General features: G+C 44.0%; 2 protein-coding genes across 10 annotated transcripts in view; both read right to left on the bottom strand.

Moving 5' to 3' along the window:
• Window positions 1–1,107: 1,107 nt before the first annotated feature.
• On the bottom strand, window positions 1,108–18,992 carry LOC139409196 (ubiquitin-conjugating enzyme E2 R2-like). Its single transcript, XM_071154010.1, has 5 exons — window positions 18,333–18,992; window positions 7,468–7,554; window positions 7,133–7,230; window positions 4,036–4,170; window positions 1,108–3,805 (listed from the first exon to the last, which is right to left on the bottom strand). Exons 1-5 carry the CDS (start codon window positions 18,516–18,518, stop codon window positions 3,583–3,585), a joined length of 729 nt encoding a protein of 242 aa, XP_071010111.1. The 5' UTR covers window positions 18,519–18,992; the 3' UTR covers window positions 1,108–3,582.
• A 2,275-nt stretch (window positions 18,993–21,267) lies between these two features.
• LOC139409198 (AP-3 complex subunit delta-1-like) overlaps window positions 21,268–22,679 on the bottom strand; it is a 30,523-nt gene continuing 29,111 nt past the window's right edge. For all 9 annotated transcript variants that reach the window (XM_071154016.1, XM_071154014.1, XM_071154020.1 and 6 more), the window contains 2 exons: window positions 22,444–22,523; window positions 21,268–22,306 (listed from right to left, as the gene is read on the bottom strand). In XM_071154016.1, coding sequence (XP_071010117.1) covers window positions 22,211–22,306; window positions 22,444–22,523 — 176 coding nt within the window. In that variant the 3' untranslated portion in view covers window positions 21,268–22,210. The remainder of the gene's footprint in view (window positions 22,307–22,443; window positions 22,524–22,679) is intronic.

Genomic DNA, 22,679 nt, shown 5'->3' on the forward strand with positions numbered 1-22,679 from the left:
CGTATTTACTCTAGATTCTAGTGAAAGGTAATGTTGCCCCCTAGAGGTAAAAAATACATAAGAGCCCTTTACAGGCCAATATAAATCTCTTCACACAAGGCTATTACTTGAATAACCATGTTAGGGTTGTGGTGATAAACTCTCCTTCAGGGTGACTGCAGGTTACAGATCTCATCAACAACTTTCCTTGTCACCTGACCCCCTGATATCACAAGGGTGCCAGAACCAGTAGGGCCAAAACCCGAGTGCTGAGGTTCATCTAAAGTTAAGTGGCTTCTTTTGACACTCAAAATGAGAATAGCACACACAACATTCTTACCTCAGAGTTATCCCTGAGTGATACGTCCCCAAGTGGCTATAAGAGAACACATAACAGAATAAATAAGGAAGCTATAGTAGTACAGTATGCGTTTTTGTTAAGGATTTAGTTGAGGAACACATCAGGAAATCATTTAGGTCGCCACCACCCCAGCTCTTAGGATGACTGCAGGGTACAAATCTCATCAACTGACCTCTGTCCTCAAAAAATGGCTAAAACCATTTGGATCAAGACCCTTAGACTGTGATGTTAATCTAAAGTTAAGTGTATTCATTCTCTACATTCAACACTCAGGATAAGAAGAGGAATAACCAGCTTACCTCAGAGTTATCCCGAGTCATAGATTCTCATGGTCTAGAAAGGAACACAAATAGAGAAAGGAACAAATAAAGATGCTATAACAGTACTACTCAGTATGTGCTCCTTTGAGTCAAGGAAAGCATCAGGAAATCCTTTAGGTCTCCACCACCCCAACTGGGTGTCAGGGTGACTGCAGAGTACAGCTCTCATCATCAACTTTCCTTGTTACTTTAACAGAGAGTTATTTTCACTTCTCTTAATTTACATTCAACACCCTGGATAAGAAAAAGTGAGTCGAGGGAGAACAGTCTTACCTCAGGTAATACATCCCCACAGTATCTATAAAGAGAACACAAAACAAATGTATTTAATGAACAATTGCGAGCTAAGAATCGTATTCAATGATAATATATTACCCCATAAACAGTCTATTATAATATCTATTAGAATATATCCATTCACTCCTGCTATAAGAAACAGCTCAAACCTCTAAGAAAGATCTTTATTTTGGTTTTAAATAGATTTACAAACCAAAAACAGCATAAAAAATAAAACAAGTGATCGTCAAAATATCCAGATTGTATAGTCTTTGAAGCAGAGGTGATAGGTTGGGGGGGGGACAGTTGTCCACACACAGTGAGAGGCTGTGGTGAGATTCACTTCGATGTGAAAAAGTTTGTGGTTTTGTTTTCCTTACTAACATCGGGGGTCCCCCGGTGATGCGACGACCAAAAAGAAAGTCTGTATGGATGGGAAGGAAGGTAGCACATTGGGAGGAAACACACAGTAGATGAAGAAAATGGCAACTTCACAAAATGAAATCCCACTTCCTTAAAACAAAATGGGAGTTGTTCACGAAACGCAACAGCCATATGTAGAATGTAAAAACAGTTAAGAATTCCTGATTAGATTGATGTATACATGCTTTATACTCAAGATGTTAACACAAAGAGTACATTTTTCCCCAGTAAATCACCTATTGTCCTCTATTGGAAAAATACAGTAGAATACCTAAATGTTTCTGAATTGAAAAAATATAAAATGGTGGTAAATGTACTACTAAGTCTAATGAATAACCCCCATGATATGGTGTTTAAAACAAAAGGTCAAGAATCAGATCACTAAGTACATGTAAGGGGGAAAAAAAACAGTTGCTCTCACCTTACTCATTTTGAAGTAGAAGACGACATCAAAAGAAGCCCACTCAACTTAGTTATAACGGAGTATATGGGAATCAAGAGTCTTCCTACAGCCCTATACCGAGCCGGACACTGGCATGCTAGTGGGATTGCTGTATGACCTAAAACTCAACATCCCTAGCATTCTTACGATGGGAAATGCCCTTCTCTCAAACGTCCCATCAAATAGTCAAGGCGCAACGATGAATGAGCATTTACACTACTGAAGCAACACAAACGTGGGGTTGTGTTAAATACTGTTAAATAGTTTGTATTTAATGTGTCAAATCCTGTGTGATGGAGCCACTTCCGTTGCGAGCACTTCTACAGACATATGTTTGGTAAAGTGACTGAGGAGTTTAAGCAAATCAACTAATTCAAAATCGCTTATGTGCAAGACATCACTGTTACAGACTTGCCATAGGGACTGATGTTGAGTTGATGCAAACATTTTCTCGTAGCAAAGCATTCCTGCACTACATTTGAATAAAATAATGACCTACCACCCAAACATGCATATACACACATTGAGACAATTATTCCTCAACTCCCATCTTTAAGTGATCAGTGGTGAGGAATTCCATGAGGTAGTGATCAGAGTTAGGAGCTGTGCATTTAACCCAGTTGTTCAGGCCATGGGTAAACCCCCCCCCCCCCAGCTCAGATCACTGCCTTTCTGTACTTGCCTACGGAGCAGCAAGAGGAAGTTCCCCTCCCTACCTTCAGGCTATACTCCAACCCTACACCTCTGGTTTTTTGGCCCTCCCACCCCTATAGTCAAAGCTCTTCTCTGTCCAGTACCCCAATGGCAGAACCAGAGTCCCTGCCCATACTCCCCACCCCAACAATATATATATATAAAACAAAATGGGCGTCTAGCACAGACTTGGCTACTTTATTGAGGAAAATGTACTTACTTTGACTGAGATGTGGTGACCTAGCTATCTTAAGATGAATGCACTAACTAAGTCACAGGTAGCCTAGTGGTTAGAGCATTGGACTAGTAACCGAAAGGTTGCAAGACCAAATCCCCGAGCTGACAAGGTAAGAAATGTCATTCTGCCCCTGAACAAGGCAGTTAACCCACTGTTCCTAGGCCGTCATTGTAAATAAGAATGTGTTCTTAACGAACTTGCCTAGTTAAATAAAACAGTGGATAATAGTGTCTGCTAAATGACTAAAATGTATGAGGTCTCCAAAAGAGTACACCAGCATCAGAACATCAACTGTCTGCAATACGCCCTTATCATTACAAACCACCAATTCATACAGTAAAACTAGACTCTGGAGCTAGGTAGACAGTGGCAGACAGTTGTGAGCAACCCCAGACCCAATAGTGAAATGTCAGGGGTCCCCTTAACCTCAGAAAGCTTCATGTGACAGGCAGGCTGGCCGGCATCACAAGGCTGTCAACCAGGTGAGAGGTCACCAAGTTCAGAGGAACACTACTATCTCAGGCCTCTCTCTCCACACTTTCTCAGTGTCTGGATACACACTCTACAGGAGACCGAGCCCTTACCCAAAACTTTAAAAAGCAAGCGGTCATTGAGAGCAAACCATGGGAATCATTTGTAGAGCTAGCATTAGCTCTAACACTCCACAGACAGGAAAATAAAGACACCAGAAACAAAATGGACAAACTAAATCTGTAGCTTTCTTTCAAAATGCATCTGGGTTTAGCGTGCAGGTGTGGCTGCACTGCTGTGGGGGGGGTTGGAGTATGAGTTCAGTTTAAGGGGGGGGGTGACAGGGGAGAGGAAGGGGTAGTGAGGCGATGGTGGGTCGTCAGGACTCCTCGGTTCCCGAGTCATCTTCGTCGTAGCAGCAGTCCTCGTCATCATCCTCATCTTCGTCCTCCAGGTCCTCGTCGTCATAGTAATCGTCGTAGAAGAGGTTGGAGCCCTCATCGGGGGGCGGGGCGCGGGTGCGGACGCAATACTCTGCCAGGGTTGTGGGCACCTTCACACCGTCGCGCTCAGCGTCTGCTTTGGTGGCGTGGACCTGCTTCCTGTTAGAGACAAGGAAGGGACATGGTGAGGGCTGGATAACAGGGACATCCGTCAACTGTGGAGGTGGTAAAGAGTGTACCTGATGGTTTGCGTATACTCTCTGTTCTCACGCTCAATATGTCTGCCCATGTGTGTGCCTACATAATGATCGTGTCGCTCTCTCTGTGCCTGGCCTTGCTCTTTGTGTGTCATATGATATGTCTGTGTGTGCGTGTGTGTGTGTGCCCACCTGATGATCTCTGCGTACTCTCTGTCCTTGCCCTTGCTGTCTCTCCACTTGCGGTACATGACAGAGGCGTCCACGTTGGCTGGGGAGAAGGTGTTGGGCTCGTTGAGCAGAGAGATCACACTCAGCAGGATCGTCCTAAGAGGGAGAGTGAAGGAAAGAGGGAGGGAGAGACCGTGAAGGAACAGAAAGAGAGAGATGGAAATAAGTCAACACCAGGGTTATTAGAGGCAAAGCAGCCAATCAGCGAAGTCAATTTGCTCCTGTGTGGCTGATTGAAATCAGACTGTTCTGACAGCAGCTAATCTGATACACTGATGGATGGACACAAGACACTATGGTTTGTTGTAGGGGTGTGAATATTGAAAAAACATTTAGAACAAAATCCTTAACTGAAAATGTTTTCACACAGGGCAGTTATCACATAACTACTAACAGGTTCTGATCATCATCATAAAGTGCCATTGAAATGTAACAAACCCCTAATGCAACAACGCTGTAGCGTTAGGAGATAAGCATCTTAAATGATTTGCCACAGATATAAAGTGCTCCGCACATCAACGTCGTTGGATGAATGGCAGAGCGAGACAGGGAATCGACAGCAGCGAAGTATGACAATACTGAGAAGTTAAATGAGAATGAGGTGAGCTACAGTGGCAGTACATGTGCAATGCTTAACCATCTGAACCATCTGAAAGGGCACCGTGACCCAACCCGTTGCTGGCAGCCTTGCGATAAAGGACGGAGTGACAATATCACACCGCTGATTACAGTTGATATGCAGCCATTGTCAATGATAGAGGACGTCGGCGTCACTGTCGTGACTGCACATCTAGAACAAGACGCCATGTCAAGTAACGGTGAGGGTCTGGATGGAGAAATGATTGCTCTGCAAGTACAAATCGCGAGCTCTCAAACACCATGCGTGGCATTAACAACTGATTGTTGGACATCTATGAACACGCGGTCATACATCACTGCAACAAGCCATAACATTGATGAGAAGTGGGACATGAAGTCCCATGTACTGACAACGGAGGTCAAAGAGGAAAGGGACAGCAGAGAACCTAAAACAGCATTGTTGAGTGGGAGACAGTGAGGTGAGCGCCGTCTGGTAAATAACCAGGACTGCAGTAGGTTGAACTGCATTGTACCCTAGCAGTCATACGCAGGACAATATTTGAATTTGTAATTTATCTTAATTTATAAATAGGTTTTTTAAATGGCCGTTTAAACATTATGAACAATTGTAAGTTTGTCAAATCCTTAGTTTGTTGTCGTGCTCAGGGGAAGCCTTCACCTGGCTAATAAACAAAGACAAGTCCACTGATGGTGTCCGGTGGCGTAGCCTAGGCAAATGTCACCTCAGAACCGAACATGGCGGAGACGAAGGTAGCAACAGCTGAATGAATGATTCAAATGAAGAGGGAGGCAGCGAGTCAAAACTTGTGATATGACTGTACACAGCATTCTCGCTCCACTCCAACTTTTTCACACCCGTGGTCGCTCGGTCTCTGGGCAAAGAGACAAAGAGCAAAGAGCTACTGTAAATGCCGCGCTGCCGAGGAGACCCAATGTACAAATTATATATCCGGCTGTGTGTGACAGTGTGTCTGTGTGTAGTAGTAAACTCAGGAGAAAAAAAAAGAAACGTCCTCTGGTGTGGCCACCAGCTGCATTAAGTACTGCAGTGCATCTCCTCCTCATGGACTGCACCTAGATTTGCCAGCTCTTGCTGTGAGATGTTACCCCACTGTTGCTGTGAGATGTTACCCCACCAAGGCACCTGCAAGTTCCCAGACATTTCTGGGGGGGGGGGGGTGGCCCAAATGTGCTCAATGGGATTGAGATCCGGGCTCTTCCCTGGCCATGGCAGAACACTGACATTCCTGTCTTGCAGGAAATCAGCCATACTGCTCATTCTGTGCGTGATGGCATTGTCATGTCAGGATGAGCCTGCAGGAAGGGTAACACGAGGGAGGAGGATGTCTTCCCTGCAAAGTACAGCGTTGAGATTGCCTGCAATGACAACAAGCTCAGTCCGATGATGCTGTGACACACCGTCCCAGACCATGATGGACCCTCCACAAATTGATCCTGCTCCAGAGTATAGGCCTCGGTGTGACACTCATTCCTTCAACGATAACCGCAAATCCGACCATCACCCCTGGTGAGACAAAACCACGACACGTCAGTAAAGAGCACTTTTTGCCAGTCCTGTCTGGTCCAGCGATGGTGGGTTTGTGCCCATAAGTGACGTTGTTGCCGGTGAGGCCTCCACCCCTCAGTCCAGCCTATTGCGGACAGTCTGAGCACTGATGGAGCGATAGTGCGTTCCTGGTGTAACTCGGGCAGATGTTGTTGCCATCCTGTACCTGTCCCGCAGGTGTGATGTTCGGCTGCACCGATCCTGTGCAGGTGTTGTTACACGTGGTCTGCCACTGTGAGGATGATCAGCTGTCAGTCCTGTCTCCCTGCAGCGCTGTCTTAGGCATCTCAGGACGGATATTGCAATTTATTGCCCTGGCCACATCTGCAGTCCTAATGCCTACTTGCAGCATGCCTAAGGCAAATTCACAGAGATGAGCAGGGACCCTGGGCATCTTTCTTTTGGTGTTTTTCAGAGTCAGTAGAAAGGCCTCTTTAGTGTCCTAAGTTTTCATAACTGTGACCTTAATTGCCTACCGTCTGTAAGCTGTTAGTGTAGTAACGACCGTTCCACAGGTGCATGTTCATGAATTGTTTATGGTTCATTGAACAAGCATGTTTAAACCCTTAACAACGAAGATCTGTGAAGTTACTTGGATTTTTCCGAATTATTTTTGGAATACAGGGTCCTGAAAAAGGTCCGTTTCTTTTTTTGCTGAGTTTGTGTGTGTGACAGTGTGTCTGTGTGTAGTAGTAGTAGTAGTTGCAGTAGTATTATGTGTGAGTGAGTAATAAAAAAAACATGGAAACAAGTAAACGGAATGAAATCAAAGGTAAAAAATAAGTGTTTGATAAATTCCACATTGTTAATAACAGTCAAACACATTTCAAAGATGAAGTAAAGCAGTGAAGTGAGAGAATGATCAGTGAGGGAGAGAGAGCTGCTCTGTACCTGACGTTCTGCGTGGGGTTCCATCTCTCAGAAGCCAGTTCTCCACTCTGGGGGTCGTCCACAGGGGGGTGCAGGATGGAGATGCACACGTCCCCATTCTACAGAAACACTTGCACACTTCAGTTACCAGCAATACATAAACCATCTATAAAGCACACTACCTAGGTCATAGCCAAATAATATGACAGCAGCAAAGAATTAAAACGTTCTAATAGAAGATAACAAATCAAAGCAATCAAGAGAAAAAGGGGCATTGGACTATTATGAAGGGAACCCCCCCCCCCCTCAAAAAAAATAGGTGATTGTAACAATGACAGTGTTGTGCTGTCTTTTACCTCATAGATGTTGGGGTGCCACATCTTGGTGAGGAAGCGGAAGGCCGGAGGAGAGTAGGGATAGTCGATGGGGAACTTGATCCGAGCCTGAGAGAAGAGGGGGAAGTGCACACCAATTAGTGATGCAAGAGGCCAGTTGAATAAGGTGTAAGAAGATACCTCTGGTCAAATGCCTTGTCACGGCTACTTTATTTAGGCCCATCTTAGCTTGGTACCAGATCAGTATGTGCTTTAGCCAACTCCCCTATGTTGTCATGCCATAGACACTGGAGTGGCAGCTAGGGCTACCTTTCTACTTACAGTACCTGTAAAAGGTTTGGACACACCTACTCATTCAAGGGTTTGTCTTTCTTTTTACTATTTTCTACATTGTAGAATAATAGCGAAGACATCAAAACTATGAAATAACACAAATGGAATCATGTAACCAAAAAAGCATTTCTCTCAAAATATATTTTATATTCTTCAAAGTAGTCTTGATGACAGCTTTGTACACTCTTGGCATTCAACCAGCTTCACCTGGAATGCATTTCCAACAGTCTTGAAGAGTTCCCAGATATGTTGAGCACTTGTTGGCTGCTTTTCCTTCACTCTGCGGTCCAACTCATCCCAAATCATCTCAATTTGGTTAAGGTCAGGGGGATTGTGGTCATCTGATGCAGCACTCCATCACTCTTTCTTGGTCAAATAGCCCTTACACAGCCTGGAGGTGTGTTGGGTCATTGTCATGTTGAAAAACAAAATGACAGTCCCACTAAGCCCAAACCAGATGTGATGGCATATCGTGCCTTGAATTCTAAATAAAATCACTGACAGGGTCACCAGCAAAGCACCCCCACACCTCCTCCATGAACCAAACATGCGGAGATCATCCGTTCACATACTCTACGTGTCACAAAGACAATGATTGGAACCAAAGATCTCAAATTTGGACTAGTCAGATCAAAAGGACAGATTTCCACCGGTCTAATGTCCATTGCTCGTGTTTCTTGGCCCAAGAAAATCTATTATTTATATTGGTGTCCTTTTGTAGTGGTTTCTTTGCAGCAATTCGACCATGAAGGCCTGATTCACGCAGTCTCCTCAGCTGATGTTGAGATGTGTCTGTTACTTGAACTCTGAAGAATTTATTTGGGCTGCAATTTCTGAGGCTGGTAACTCTAATAAACTTATGCTCTGCAGCAAAGGTAACTGTTGGTCTTCCTTTCCTGTGGCGGTCCTCATGAGAGTTTAGCGCTGGATGATTTTTCCGACTGCACTTGAAGAAACGTTCAAAGTTCTTGAAATTTTTCAGATTGATGGACCTTCATGTCTTGAAAGTAATGATGGACTGTCATTTCTCTTTGCTTATTTGAGCTGTTGTTGCCATAATATGGACTTGGTCTTTTACCAAATAGGGCAATCTTCTGTTTACCACCCCGAACTTGTCACAACACAACTGATTGGCTCAAACGCATTAAGGAAAGAAACTCCAAAAATGTACTTGTGCCTTCCTACATCTGTTAATTGAAATGCATTCCAGGTGACTACCTCATGAAGCTGGTTTAGAGAATGCAAAGCTGTCATCAAGCCACTTGAAGAATCTCAAATATATTTGGATTTGTTTAACACTTTTTTGGTTACTACATGATTCCATGTGTTATTTCATAGTTTTGACATCACTACTATTCCACAATGTAGAAAATAGCACAAATAAAGACAAACCCTGGAATGAATAAGTGTCCAAACTTTTGACTGGTACTGTATGTCATTGAGAACCGATCTCTCACAATGATAACCAGCTTAATAAAAACGGGCGGATAGGCCTAGTTAGAGTTCCATTTATTTATTTTTACAGCGGACCGACTGACAGATATGGAATCCCCTGGTTAATTGACTCCAGAGCTTGGTGCTTTAACAGCAAACAGACAGGCTGAAAAGCTGAGGATATTGTATCCTCTTTTCTAAATGTAATCCAAAACTGATGTGTGGTAATACTGTGTCCACGCTGTATTAAATAGTAAGGATCATCTAGCCAACACAACATTAAATACAGATGGTGGTTTTGAAGTGAACCAGACTGCTGTGTAAATTCAATCATAGATGGTGAACAGCACAAGCCTAACTAATGAGTGTGTAACTGGATACACCAGGCCTTCTGTGGTATTGTTCTGTATAGTGTGTACAGGCTGAGTGAAAAGCCCATGGTGATTGTGTTGTGTGTTTGGTAGACATTGTTGGGGTTGTCCCCCAGCTCTCATCACCACAGACAAGCCACCACTCACCATCCCCCAGTAGACCCCCTACTCAGCTGACACACACACACACACCATGAATCCCAGTGGCGAGTAAAGCATGGGAGGGGTACCATTCCTCCGAGGCTCACGGTTCACCAGTGTGTGTGTGTGTGTGTGTGTGTGTGTGTGTGGGGGGGGGGGCGGGGGGGTCGTTCTTTACCTCACACAAACTAATGACAAAGGCAGGCACATACACCACACAGTCTGCTGATCCTCCCCCTCTGCCACCCCCTGCCCACACTCGCTGATTCGGCACGGTCAGCTGGTGCTCCCCATGCTGAGCCAACTGCCACGAGGGGGTGCGGGTGGGGGCTGGGTGTGTGTGTGTTGGGGAGGGTGGAAACATGTACTGGGGGGGGGGGGGGTTGCGCGCAAACTCCACACAAGCCTATGGCTTCCCTAACATTACACTGTTACTTAGGCCTAATGCTGATTGCATTGTACGAGTCAGTAGTGACTAGTAAATTGAACAGGAAGACATTGCCATATCTACCAGGTCCATACAACAACAAGTCCAGAGTGGAAACCCTGGCAGGCCGAATAGAATCCTGTTTGCTTTTAAAGTCTGGCGCCATGCCTCCGAACTGGCTCGGGTCCAGAATGACTGGGGTTCACGCCAACACTCCACATACAGACAGCGAGAGAGAGACCGGCAACAACAGCCTTGCAGCTTACATACCAGCCTAGCTCCAGCAATTCAGTGAGGACCAGTGTTAATGCAGAGCTCTGTAAGGTGAGCTCTGAGTGCAATATTAAAGCAATCGGCTTATTAAAAGGGGGTACTGCATTTCATCACGTGCCTTATAGGAGGGCCTATAACACTTTCTCTGCCCACATAGAGCCACAACATAAATCTCAATAATAATTTAAATAAATAAAAAAACTCATTCCACAGAGCTTCTAAAAATAAAGGCACAACATCGCAAGACTTCCGGGAACACTTGCGAAACAGACCAAGCAGGCCAGGGTTTGAGAAGTGAAAAAGCATTCTGTAGTTGTTCATTTTCTTAAAATCTAAAAGCCACAACCTAGATTCGAGCCAATGTCTAAAGTAGTTGAACATGTTATTACACCAACCTCGTGAAAGTGACAAATTGACAACTTTGAATTAGTCCAAAACAACTTTAAGAGTGCCTTTGATTTGACGGCCTGCACATGCTCAGCACGGCGCGAGACGACCATTAGACCCGATGACATGTTTCTGCACATGAGCTTAGCTAGCCAACGTCGCCATGACGTCACCTAGAAGTGTGATTGGGGATTTCTATTGGAGAAGCAGTTTTACCCGATCTTCATACTGTACAGTCTGTCTTTGATCATACTCTGCCCAAAATAGCCTACTTGATCGTATGAATGGAACAAAGAGACACACCCAACCAGCATAACTCAGGGCTTTATTTATTTGCATGAGTTAAATAAAACATAGAAAATGGCTGACCCAGGCTTGGTTAGAAAGAGAGAAAGATAAGGGAAACAGGAAAAGGAGGGAGGAAGGGTGTGTCCTCCACAGAGAGCACTGACTTGGCACTGTCGCCCTGCATGCCACTCACACAGCCCATGGCAGGCAGGCTGCACTCACAGGCAGGGAGGGAGGGAACTTTCCATGGCAGCAGAGAGAGCTGAATCCTCTGCAAAACTGACACCAAGCCTAGCGAGAGAGCAACACTCACACAAAGAGAGAAATAGAGAGAGGGAGGGCAGTGGAGTGACTGGGCTTAAAAAGTTGGCCTTGCTCATTCCCTCTGCTGCACCATGCCTACCTCATCAAGAGCATCCCAAGGAGGAGTCAAACAGAGGCTCAGAATAGGGACATTTGCTCCGTTTCTCTCCCTAATTCTGAACGCTACACACACTCCCTCTCTTCCTCTATAAATATCCCCTTGACTGTCTCTCATATCACATAGCCATGCCACACAGTGACACACCCTAGCCCGTAGCCCCAGAACAGAGCTCCTCAGTGCACACCCAGCCTCTCCTGACTGCTCAGCTCCATGTCTCTTTGAAGTGAGGCTCTCCCGAGAGCCCTGTGGAAACAAGCAGCAACTGCTTTTAAGTATCACCCAGTAACAGGTACAGAACTGGGAGGACGTGTTGCTGCTTCAGTCAGCCAGGCAGGAGGAGGAGCGGCTGGCACAGGGAAAGCAAGAATATTTAGAGCAGAACTGCTTGGCTCAGCATCTACCTAGTAACCTACCAAGCCCATGTTTGTTTGAACATGCTCTCCCCTGCTCTCTTGCCACACTCTCCTTCTCATAGGATTTGAACAGAGTTAAAGTGATGCTCCACAGCTTTGGTATAATTTCAGCCAGTAGTTTTGAAAGTAGGCACGAGGCAAAATGGTTCCTGAAAATTGTGCACTATTGTGTAATACATCATCCATTTCGTATGACACATACGATTTTTATGATATGTTTCGAATTCCATTTCTAAATGCTTAGGATCCTGGACTGCATCTTGAGTTTCCGTGGTTAAAACGTGAAACGGTTTAAAACAGTTAACCTTGACACTGGAGCAAGGCAGTGGATTAAATTTGCCCCCGCAGATGGAGATGCAAATGGCAATGAAGAATAAAACGGATACATTTTCTACTCTTTTAAAAGCTCGGTCTTGGACGGCGACCTAAACACTTGGATGGCAAAGCCAGTCAGGAAGAACAAACACACCTTGAGGGAGGTTGGAATCAGGGCAAAGTAAACCAGGTTAGCTAAAGCAACCTAAACCCTAACAGAACTAATCATTATGTTCCTCCCAACGCACCACCTTCCCCTGTCTGCAGACCCCCCTTCTACCAGTCCCCAGGTGCTCTCTTTCTCTCTCCTATTCTCCCTCGGACTCGCTCTCCTGGCTGCTCAGTGTGAATGAAAAGGAACGTGTCCTTGAGAACAGCAGTGCACTGCGCACACACATACATTCTAGTCTACAACACGTGTATGATACGAGGTGCTGTAGATTATCCTGCCCAGACCCAACAGGGTCCTGCCTCATTAACAAAACCTTTTCAATGCGGTGGAGGAGGAAAAGTATAGGCACAGGCAGAGTACACAAACACAATTTGCCTAATCAGAATCTGCCAACAAACTTGACAGGATGAGGAGGGCATGCCAAAACGCAGACCTTTAGTATTAGAAGACAAGAATGCAGCTTTGCTGCACAAATCTTCTCCTGTTAGGCTCACTGAGAAATAAGTGAACTAAATGTGCTGTGGCACCAAGAATTATTAACCTTTTCTGATACAAAGCATTACTGGTAGGTCCAATTCCCATGGAAGTAGGCTACATTAGTGATTTATCCATGTAGGAGAGACATTGGATTTGCAAGTGCCTTTCATTCAACCTGATTCAGTCTAGCAATATCTGGAAATATACTGAACTAGTCCAATGTTGGCCTATTTCTGAAAAAAGAAAAGTTGAAACAGACTGCCTATCAAATGGGGCCCAGTTCTCTTATCCCAGGCTAGGAACATGTAAGCACATGATCATGATGAGGCTGACCATTGGAAGGTGTACTGTCTAACTCTACCTCTACATGGGCCCCCATTTACTTCATGGCATGCTCGCTTTTCACAAGGCCCCCAGGGGACCAACGTGAGCAGGGCCAGGAGTGGCACTGCCTCGCTCTCCCTTTCTCTCACTCCTACTCCCAGCTCTTATTTCTGTGTGACAGAGCCAGGCAGCCAGAGGAGGAAACATGACTCCAGCATTCATTTTGAAATACACCATTAAAACATTGGATTGAAATCTAAAAATAAAATGGCTTTCTCAAAGGGTCGGGGTTTGCATTTCTCAACCACACCAAGTGTGGTTCCCGTCACCCTCATCAGTGCTGACATTCCACTAACCCTAGGCTCTTAACACTATCGTGGCATAGGCTTAAGCTTACTTCTAAGATATTTTCTAGCTAGTGTAATTCGTGGCAGAAATCTCACGCTTCAACATGTAGATGACCTCATGGTTGAGGAAGTGTATGGATGATGCCACTCAAAAAAAGGAAGTAGCAGAGCTAGAGCAATTCCTCTTGTCATGACAGCCTTTGAACTCCAAGCAAAACATCATGCACTTCTCAAAGCAGAAAGGCTCTGTTGTTAAAAGAAAAAAAGGGGGCAGTCTTTGGCCTACTCTGCTTGAGGGATGTGTTGTTGACTATGCGAGTGAAGGGTTGGCTGGCTGGCTGGCTGTCGTAGTGGAAGGTTGCCAGGGACAGCTAAGCTAATGGGATTGCTGGCGTGTTAATGAAGGGTTGGGGAAGACAATGTAGTCCCCAAGAAGAAGAGATAATATGAAGATGGCGGTGACAGTGATTATGTAGAAAATTCTGCATCTTGATGGGCAGTGCAGATCTCCCCTGAGCTTCCAGCCCAGGTAGTGGTCATTCTGCTCTACGTCCCTGCCAGGACAAATTCTCTGGCCAGGTGACTTGGCTCCTCTTGTCCCTGTCCCAGGGTCACACCAGGACCAGGCTGCAGTGCTGTTGCCACCCTGTCACTCTACATCAGGCTGCAGGCCCTACCACGGCTGAGAACAACTCAAATTTTAGTTGTCACATGCGCCGAATACAACAGGTGTAGGTAGACCTTACCGTGAAATGCTTACTTACAATCCCTTAACTCTTTCTTAACTGCATTGTAGGTTAAAATATTTACTAAATAAAGTTGAAAAAAAGTTAACAATAACGAGGCTATATGCAGGGGGTACCGGTACCAAGTCAAAGTACAGGTTAGTCGAGGTAAAATATAGGTAGGGGTAAAGTGACTACGCATAGATAATAAATGGGGGGGGGAAAATCAATGCAAATAGCCCGGGAAGCCATTTGATTAACTGTTCAGTAGTCTTATGGCTTGGGGGTAGAAGCTGTTAAGGAGCCTTTCGGACCTAGATTTGGCGCTCCGATACCGCTTGCTGTACGGTAGTAGAGAAAACAGTCTATGACTAGGGTGGCTGGAGTCTTTGACACCACCTGGTATAGTGGTCCTGGATGGCAGAAAGCTTGGCACCAGTGATGTACTGGGACATAAGCACTACCCTCTGTAGCGCCTTGCGGTCGGATAACGAACAGTTGCCATACCAGGTGGTGATGCAACTAGTCAGGATGCTCTTGATGGTGCAGCTGTATAACTTTTTTAGGATCTGAGAACCCATGCCATATCTTTTCAGTCTACTGAAGTGGAATAGGCATTGTAGTGCGCTCTTCACAACTGTCTTGGTGTGTTTGGACCATGGTAGTTGTTGGTGATGTGGACACCAAGGAACTTGAAGTTCTAGACCAGCTCCACTAAAGACCCGTTGATGAGAATGGGGGCGTGCTCGTTACACCTTTTCCTGAGTCCACGATCATCTCCTTTGTCATGATCACGTTGAGAGAGAGGTTGTTGTCATGGCACCACACTGTCCGGCCTCTGACCTCCTCCCAATAGGCTGTCTCATTGTCGGTGATCAGGCCTACCACCATTGTCGTCTGCAAACTTAATGACGGTGTTGGTGTCGTGCTTGGCCACACAGTTGTGGGTGAACAGGGAGTACAGGAGGGGACTAAGCATGCACCCCTGATGGGCCCCCCATGTTGAGGATTAGTGTGGCCGATATGTCGTTGCCTACCCTTACCACCTGTGGGCGGCCCATCAGGAAGTCCAGGATCCAGTTGCAGAGGGAGGTGTTTAGTACCAGGGTCCTTAGCTTCGTGATGAGCGCCTTAAAAGTGGCAGCTATACCCTTTAGCTCAGTGCAGATGTTGCCTGTAATCCATGGCTTCTGGTTGGGGTATGTACGTACGGTCACTGTGGGGCTGACGTCATCGATGCAGTTATTGATGAAGCCGGTGACTGATGTGGTGTACACCTCAATGCCATCGGATGAATCCCGGAACATATTCCAGTCTGTGCTAGTAAAACAGTCTTGTAGCTTAGCATCTGTGCAATCTGATCACTTCCATATTGAGTGAGTCACTGGTTCTTCCTACTTTAGTTTTTGCTTGTAAGCAGGAATTAGGAGGATAGATATTATGGTCAGATTTGCCAAATGGAGGGTGAGAGAGAGAGGTTTGTGCAAGTCTCTGTGTGGAGTAAAGGTGGTCTAGAGTTCTTTCCACAAGGTAGTTGTGTGATCCAGCAAAGAGTGTTTGGCCATGGCAAATATATAAATGAAGACAGAACTTGGCTGAATATCTACACATTGGCAATGAATGAGAGGAATTCCGACCCTAACAATGTCAAGTGCGTTGAGTCGCCCACTTGGAAAAGTGGTATAGGTTAATTCCACTTTCATTACTGTATTTTAGTTTGTTTGCCAATCTAGCATTAATATTTTGTTTGGTGACACGTGTACAGTCAGAGGAGTTGCACCCTGATGCCAACATGCTGCTCTGGGTTTGAATAGGCCTACATCCAGTGGTGGAAAAAGTACCCAACTGTCATATGTAAAAGATACATAAATAAAAAATGACTCAAGTAAATGTGTAAGTCACCCAATAAAATCCTACTTGGGTAAAAGCATTTGGTTTTAAATATACTTAAGCGCATACATACATACATACATACATACATACAAGCATACATCATTTTAAATTCCTTATATTAAGCAAACCAGACAGCACCATTTTAATTTACAGATAGCCAGGGACACACTCCAACATAATTTACAAACAAAGCATGTGTTTAGTGAGTCCGCCACTTAAGTACTTTACACCACTGCCTACGTCACGGTTTGACTCAGACTCTTTTCAATAAATATGCACAAGCAGCATGTCACAGAGGGTTTGTCTAACCTGTGTAGACAGGGAGGGTCTTCGTCAGAATGTGGAAACTGTTTCCTCTAACGTCTCCAACAAACCAATGAGTCACAGGTCTGCTGTGTATTTCACAGTCAAGCCTTGCATTGCTGGCCCAACAATTCAATCTCGTACACAGCACCCACAATACACATGTTCCTATAAATCTCTGTTCCTACCCACAATACACATGTTCCTATCTAGCACAGCTCAAGCTTAGCCTACTGTGCTACCAAGAAAAGACTGGAAGCAGGTATCTGAATAAAAAGAGTTAGATTATTATTATCATTTTCCAATGACATAAACCAATTAGTAGGCCACCCGATTCCAACGTTGGTAGTTTCATTGATAAACAGAAAAGAAAACACTGCACTGATGCTCATGCTCCCATGGATGCCTGATGAAGACGTAAGGGTCTAAATGTTGTTCTAAATAAATATCACCTGGGAGCATGAGCAGCAGTGTGCAGCATTTTCTGTTTTCAATGAGTTGGCCTATAACTCCAGCACCTGTGGAAAGTACCTGGATGTGCGGCTGTTCTTCAGCTTTAGTTTCATTGATACTCTTGCATCAACCTTGGATTTGATTAATAAATGAAGATAAAATGTGTGTTCTATTGGGTGATTACAACAATCAAATATCAATGACAAACAATACATACTGACACTAGGCTATAATACTGGGTGCTTAGAGTCAATTTGGAACAAGTTGGACAATGCTATCTGCTGCTATTGCTTGGCTATGAAAACAAAGGAACTGGGTTTAGTTCAACGTATTATAGGAACCAGTGGAGGCTGCTGAGGGGAGGACGGCTCATTAATGGCTGGAACGGAGTGGAAACCATGTGTTTGATGCACTTGATACCATTATACTAATTTCACTCCAGCATTACCACGAGCCAGTCCTGTCCAATTAAGGTGCCACCAACCTGTCATAGGAACCTACAATACATTAGAAATTAGGTCTACTTAATTGGCATTTATCATTATCAGCAGCTGTATATCAATAACATGTGTTACCTTTGAGATACGTTTCAAGCCACCACAGAAAGGAAATGTGGCTTTGGATGTTGACATTGTCATAGTGTAACAAACATGCGTTTGGCAATGATTGACAACATTTAAATTCCAAGAAGAAAGAAGTCGTTATTGGGAGGTCTTTAGGGTTAAAACATGGACATACATTGACAAACAGGACCAATCTATGAACAATAAAGCAATGGCAACATACAGACTTAACAAAACGAACAGCGCTGTTAATTCTGCCTGACTGGCCACGGTGATATCATTTGGCAATGTTTATTTCTTCAAATGATCTGTTAACATCATAACATGTTTTGTTGGTTGTCAGATGTAGATCAGCAGCACAGGAGGCTGCTGAGGGTAGGACGGCTCATAACTCTCTGGAATGGTATTAACTCATTGAAACCATGTGTTTGACATCATTCCAATCCAGCCATTACTATGAGCCCATCCTCCCCAGTTAAGGTCCCACCAGCCACCTGTGTTCAACTGGTCAGCTCAGCAAACTAGGCCAGGTTCGAGGTTGTCAGACAGTTTTCAATAGTTAGGTACTTCAAACAAAGGTGACAAAATATAGCACAATTGCTACCTCCGTAACATTTACAGAAGTAATGCTGTTACAGTATCTACAGTAGACATTAACTTCTAGTTTGGGACAAGAGTGAACACTGACCAGGCACATAAATAATCAGTCTGGTGACCCAAGCACATTCGTGCGATGAGGAGCGACAAAAACACTGCGACAGTTAGTGATTTGATAACTAGCTAGTTAGCGATCTTGTTAAATATTCAGCAATTGAATACTCACCTTAAAATAACCTCCCTCATAGTGAGTATTTGGGGGTCCAAATATAGCAACTTCCCAGTTGTACAAGTCCGATTCGTCCACTAAAGTTATCCTGAACCCTTCAACTGGCTCCTCTTGAAGACTTTTCATTTCTAGCATGAGTGCTTTTTGGGAACTGGCTACATGATGATGTCCATGCTGAGCCATATTCCGCGACGATCTGTTAAAAATACCTATCTAGAGCTTTTTATATAAAATGTAGCTAGCTAGCTACTTAAATCACCCTCCCAGAAACCGTTTGATTGTTCACTCGTTTCCCCACAAAGTCTCAACAATTCTCCGCTGTTATTACGTTCGGTTCTCTTCCACTGTGATCGAACAAACCCATAAATCTCTCGCTTACAACCAACCCAACGCTAGCTTGCTAGCATTTCTCGCGAATCTGTTGTTGATCTTCCCCTGGGGGGCAACGGAACGCTTCCTCATTGACTCAAAGCCAGATTTTAGCAACGGAAATGTTTATAGTCAAAGCAAACTAGAAATCACAAACAAATTAACGACTGTCCGAGAGAGTAGGGAAAGATCTCCCCTCCTACAGCAGCTGCTTCTCCGTGTCGCAACTGAAGTCGCTTAAGCTGGTCCCACAAAGCTTGATGCCATGAGCAGTGAAATGCTAGCAATGCTTTCTGGGAATCGAAGTTAAACATGACACATAGCCTCCAAAAATTAAAACGCAACATAAAATGTTTGTCCCATGTTTCATGAGCTGAACCAAAAGATCTCAGAAATGTCCCATATGCACAAAAAGCGTATTTCTCTAAAACGTTATGCACAAATTTGCTTACATCCCTGTTAGAGAGCATTTCTTCTTTGCCAAGATAATTAATCCACCTGACAGGTGTGGCATATCAAAAAAACAGATTAAACAGCATGATCATTACACAGGTGCACATTGTACTGGGAACATTCTAAAATGTGCATTTTTTGTCACACAACACCACAAATGTCTCAAGTTTTGAGGGAGCGTGCAATTGGAATGCCAGATGCAGGAATGTCCACCAGAGAATTTAATGTTCATTTCTCTACCATAAGCCACCTCCACATCCGGCTTCTTCACCTGCGGGATCGGCTGGGGAGAGGGGTGCTGAGGAGTATTTCTGTCTGTAATAAAGGACTTTTTTGTTGGGGGAAAACTCATTATGATGGGCTGGGCCTGGCTCCACAGTGGGTAGGCCTATGCACACCCATGGCTGCGCCCCTGCCCAGTCATGTGAAATCCATAGATTAGGGCCTATTCAATTTATTTAAATTGACCAATTTCCTTCTATGAACTGTAACTCGTAAAATCTAATTGTTACATTTATATTTTTGTTCAGTATACACAAGCTACATTGATCATTTAATCAGACTTGCACACAAAGAAAAGTACATGCAATTTCACTGAATATACAAATACAAAACAGGAATTATAATGAATCAGTCAAAGGAAAGATAAAAGATGTGAAAGCAGCTCAGCCTTTATTTCAATTTGGGTAGACTTATCCGTTCTTTAAAGGGAATGTTGATAAGTCAGTCGACTAATATTGTCTTGCTTATGTAGTCCCCGCTTAAAACATATTACAGCTAGCAAATTGTGAATGAATGAGTTGGACAGGACCTTCAAACAAAGAGCAATGAGAGTATATTTTAATGTTACAAGCCAACCTCAGCATGACAATCACAATTTACCAGAGAAATAATTAAGACAAAGTGAGTATCTTCTCTGAATAGCATCACAATACCTTTCTTCTCTACTGAATTGGAGCCTCTTCCTCTCAGCGCCATGCCACCAAATAGAACCCCCCTTCCCAATGTTAAATCATTTAAAACATTCAAAATATTTTTTTTTTTTAATTGTATGGACTTACAGATAAAACTACAATACCATCAAACTGTAGAATGAAGTCAACTTTCACGTAATAAAAATAAAAAAACTAATAGAAAAAAAAGACAATCAAGTAATGACGAGGGAGTGTGTGCAAGTTTATCCTTGGATAGGGAAAATAATAAAAAGTATACATTCCTACTCATGCAAGATACACATTGATTAAATACTCCGCACAAGAAATGTTCATAATTAGTACAATGTATTATTTAAAAGTAACAGTTTCATTAGGTAATGCCAATCAAATCATTTTTTTTAGGAAGGACATTCTGTAGGTAACGTCGCTGAAAAACAGTTCTTCACACCAACATGGGACAGAAGACACTCGTGGAATGGCTGACCCATAGTCCAACAGGAGACCAACATCATCCACGCTTGCAAGACAGGAATGAGGGTTAGTCGGGATACAAACTATGGGATCAGTTTAAAGTTGCTACTACGTCGTGCTGGACCAGGCAGTGAGACATGTTGAGAGTAACTACAGAGCAAACTTGTAACCTCTGAGCAAGTCATGAAAAGGAAGAAGCCATTGAAAATTATGAACATTAATGTTCATCATATTGTCAATGCGCAGGATGTGGCAAGGCAGTTCTGAGAGAATAACACTGGAGTAAGATCAGTTTATGACTGTATATCAGTGTATGATGTATTGGAGTGTAAAAGTGGCAAGGGGCAAGATGTTTAGATGATTTGACAGACAAACGTCTTATTGACGGACTGAATGTTTTGCTTTCTCAAGACAGGAGGGAGTAGCAAACAAGAAGCCACCTTGACTAATACTGATTGAAAATAAAATATGAAACCAAGTGCCATTGATCTCTCAGAATAAAATATGCCTGTATGACTACAATAGCCTTCCATTCCCATAGGTGATCCCAAACTAAGTAGATCAACACATGAGAGTCCTACAACAAATTGATATTTGAAGCCTGCTATTATAGCAAAGCTATGCGAGAGGCTCTAGCTGCAATATGTGATAGCTAGCCTTCACTTAAATGTGTCACAAGTGAATAAAGAGAAACAGAGGCAGAGCAATGAGAAGTTCTATATTATTCGGTCACTCATTACAGATACTGTGGTAGACATGCCTGAGGCAAGAGAGATAAGAGGTCTAGAACAGCACAGCAGATGAGCAGTTAAATATCTGTCAACCATTACAACATAATCAAAGCAATAAATCAGACAATTGTAAAAAGATACCATTCTACCCATGTCTAGAATAGGAGACAGAGCAAGACAGATGCAGAAACATTATTTTCGAGTATGGCTACGCTTTGAGATGATTCCAACACACTCTTAGTATAACTTTCCAGCTCAGGCATTTTCAATTCTTACAGGGATTGTAATATGTTACAGCGACACGGGTCAAATTGAAGCTTAGCACAGTTGGGGGGGGGGGGGTTGGAGGTGGGTCTCAGGAGTTCAGTCTCCTTCAGTTTACATGATGTTTCCATCTAGGGCCAGTCAGAGTGAGTCACGTATGCTACCAGGACTATAGAGCAGTGGTAGCACGCTGATGCTTAATGCAAGGGGGGCGCAGACAGGCGGCAGAAATCAACAAAAACAGCAAACAGAAACAACCTGAAACAGTAAAAACACAATTCAACCAACAAAAAAAGTCCAGTTGTCAGATTACATTACATGACCGTCACAGACTGTAATGCCGATGAGCGAGAGAGAATGGGCACGAGTTCAGTCAGAGGTGTGGAAGTGGGGAGTAGGTGAAACAAGTTTTTTGACAGTGGAAAAGAGATTTGAAACAAGGAAGAGGAACTAAAAGTGCACAGAGGGAGTGAGCATAGAGCAAGTTACTGATGTGGAAAGAACACGTCTGAGTGCAGGGGGGAGTGGGGAAGTGAGCGAAGAAAGGAGAGTTGTGAATCTGAAGATGAATAAATAGGGTGAAACGGAGTGTTTTAGCGAGCGAGGGGGTTTAACAGGGGGTAGGGGGGCACCAAGTGGCTGTCAGACACAATCAGCACTGAGAAAAGGTGAGTTTGATCTCATCCAGCACATTCCCAAGCAGCCCCGGCTCGTCACATTTAGCATCGATGGACACGGTCTGATCAGCCTGAAATGGACAGGGACAAAGACATAGGGCAAAGGTTACAATAACAACTCACAACCTTTATCTCATTTGAGTTGTCTGAACATGTGGATCCAACATGTGGCTCTTTGAACACCTGACTGAGGAGTAGAGCTACTCACAGTTTTGACCAGCAGACACATATGGTGACCCTGGATTGACCTGCTGTACATGGAGGCACAGGAATCGATCCTCTCCACAACTGGTAAAGTGACAAGAACACAACCGTAAGCTTGTTATATCATTCAGTCCATTATTGACATGGATTATTGACACTTTTATTTAACTAGGCAAGTCAGTTAAGAACCCATTTTCATTTATACAGACGGCCTACCCTTGTTCAGGGGCAGAATGACAG

This window comes from Oncorhynchus clarkii, chromosome 5 (assembly GCF_045791955.1).
Source record: "Oncorhynchus clarkii lewisi isolate Uvic-CL-2024 chromosome 5, UVic_Ocla_1.0, whole genome shotgun sequence".
Lineage (NCBI taxonomy): Eukaryota > Metazoa > Chordata > Actinopteri > Salmoniformes > Salmonidae > Oncorhynchus > Oncorhynchus clarkii.

Bases quoted from the DNA above. Each gene is read 5' to 3' on its own strand.
- LOC139409196 (XM_071154010.1), bottom strand. From the start codon at position 18,518: ATGGCTCAGCATGGACATCATCATGTAGCCAGTTCCCAAAAAGCACTC. The intron at 7,555-18,332 runs GTGAGTATTCAA...CTCTTCTCTCAG, and splicing joins ATGAGGGAGGTTATTTTAAG to GCTCGGATCAAGTTCCCCAT. The intron at 3,806-4,035 runs GTGGGCACACAC...TGTCTCTAACAG, and splicing joins GAGTACGCAGAGATCATCAG to GAAGCAGGTCCACGCCACCA.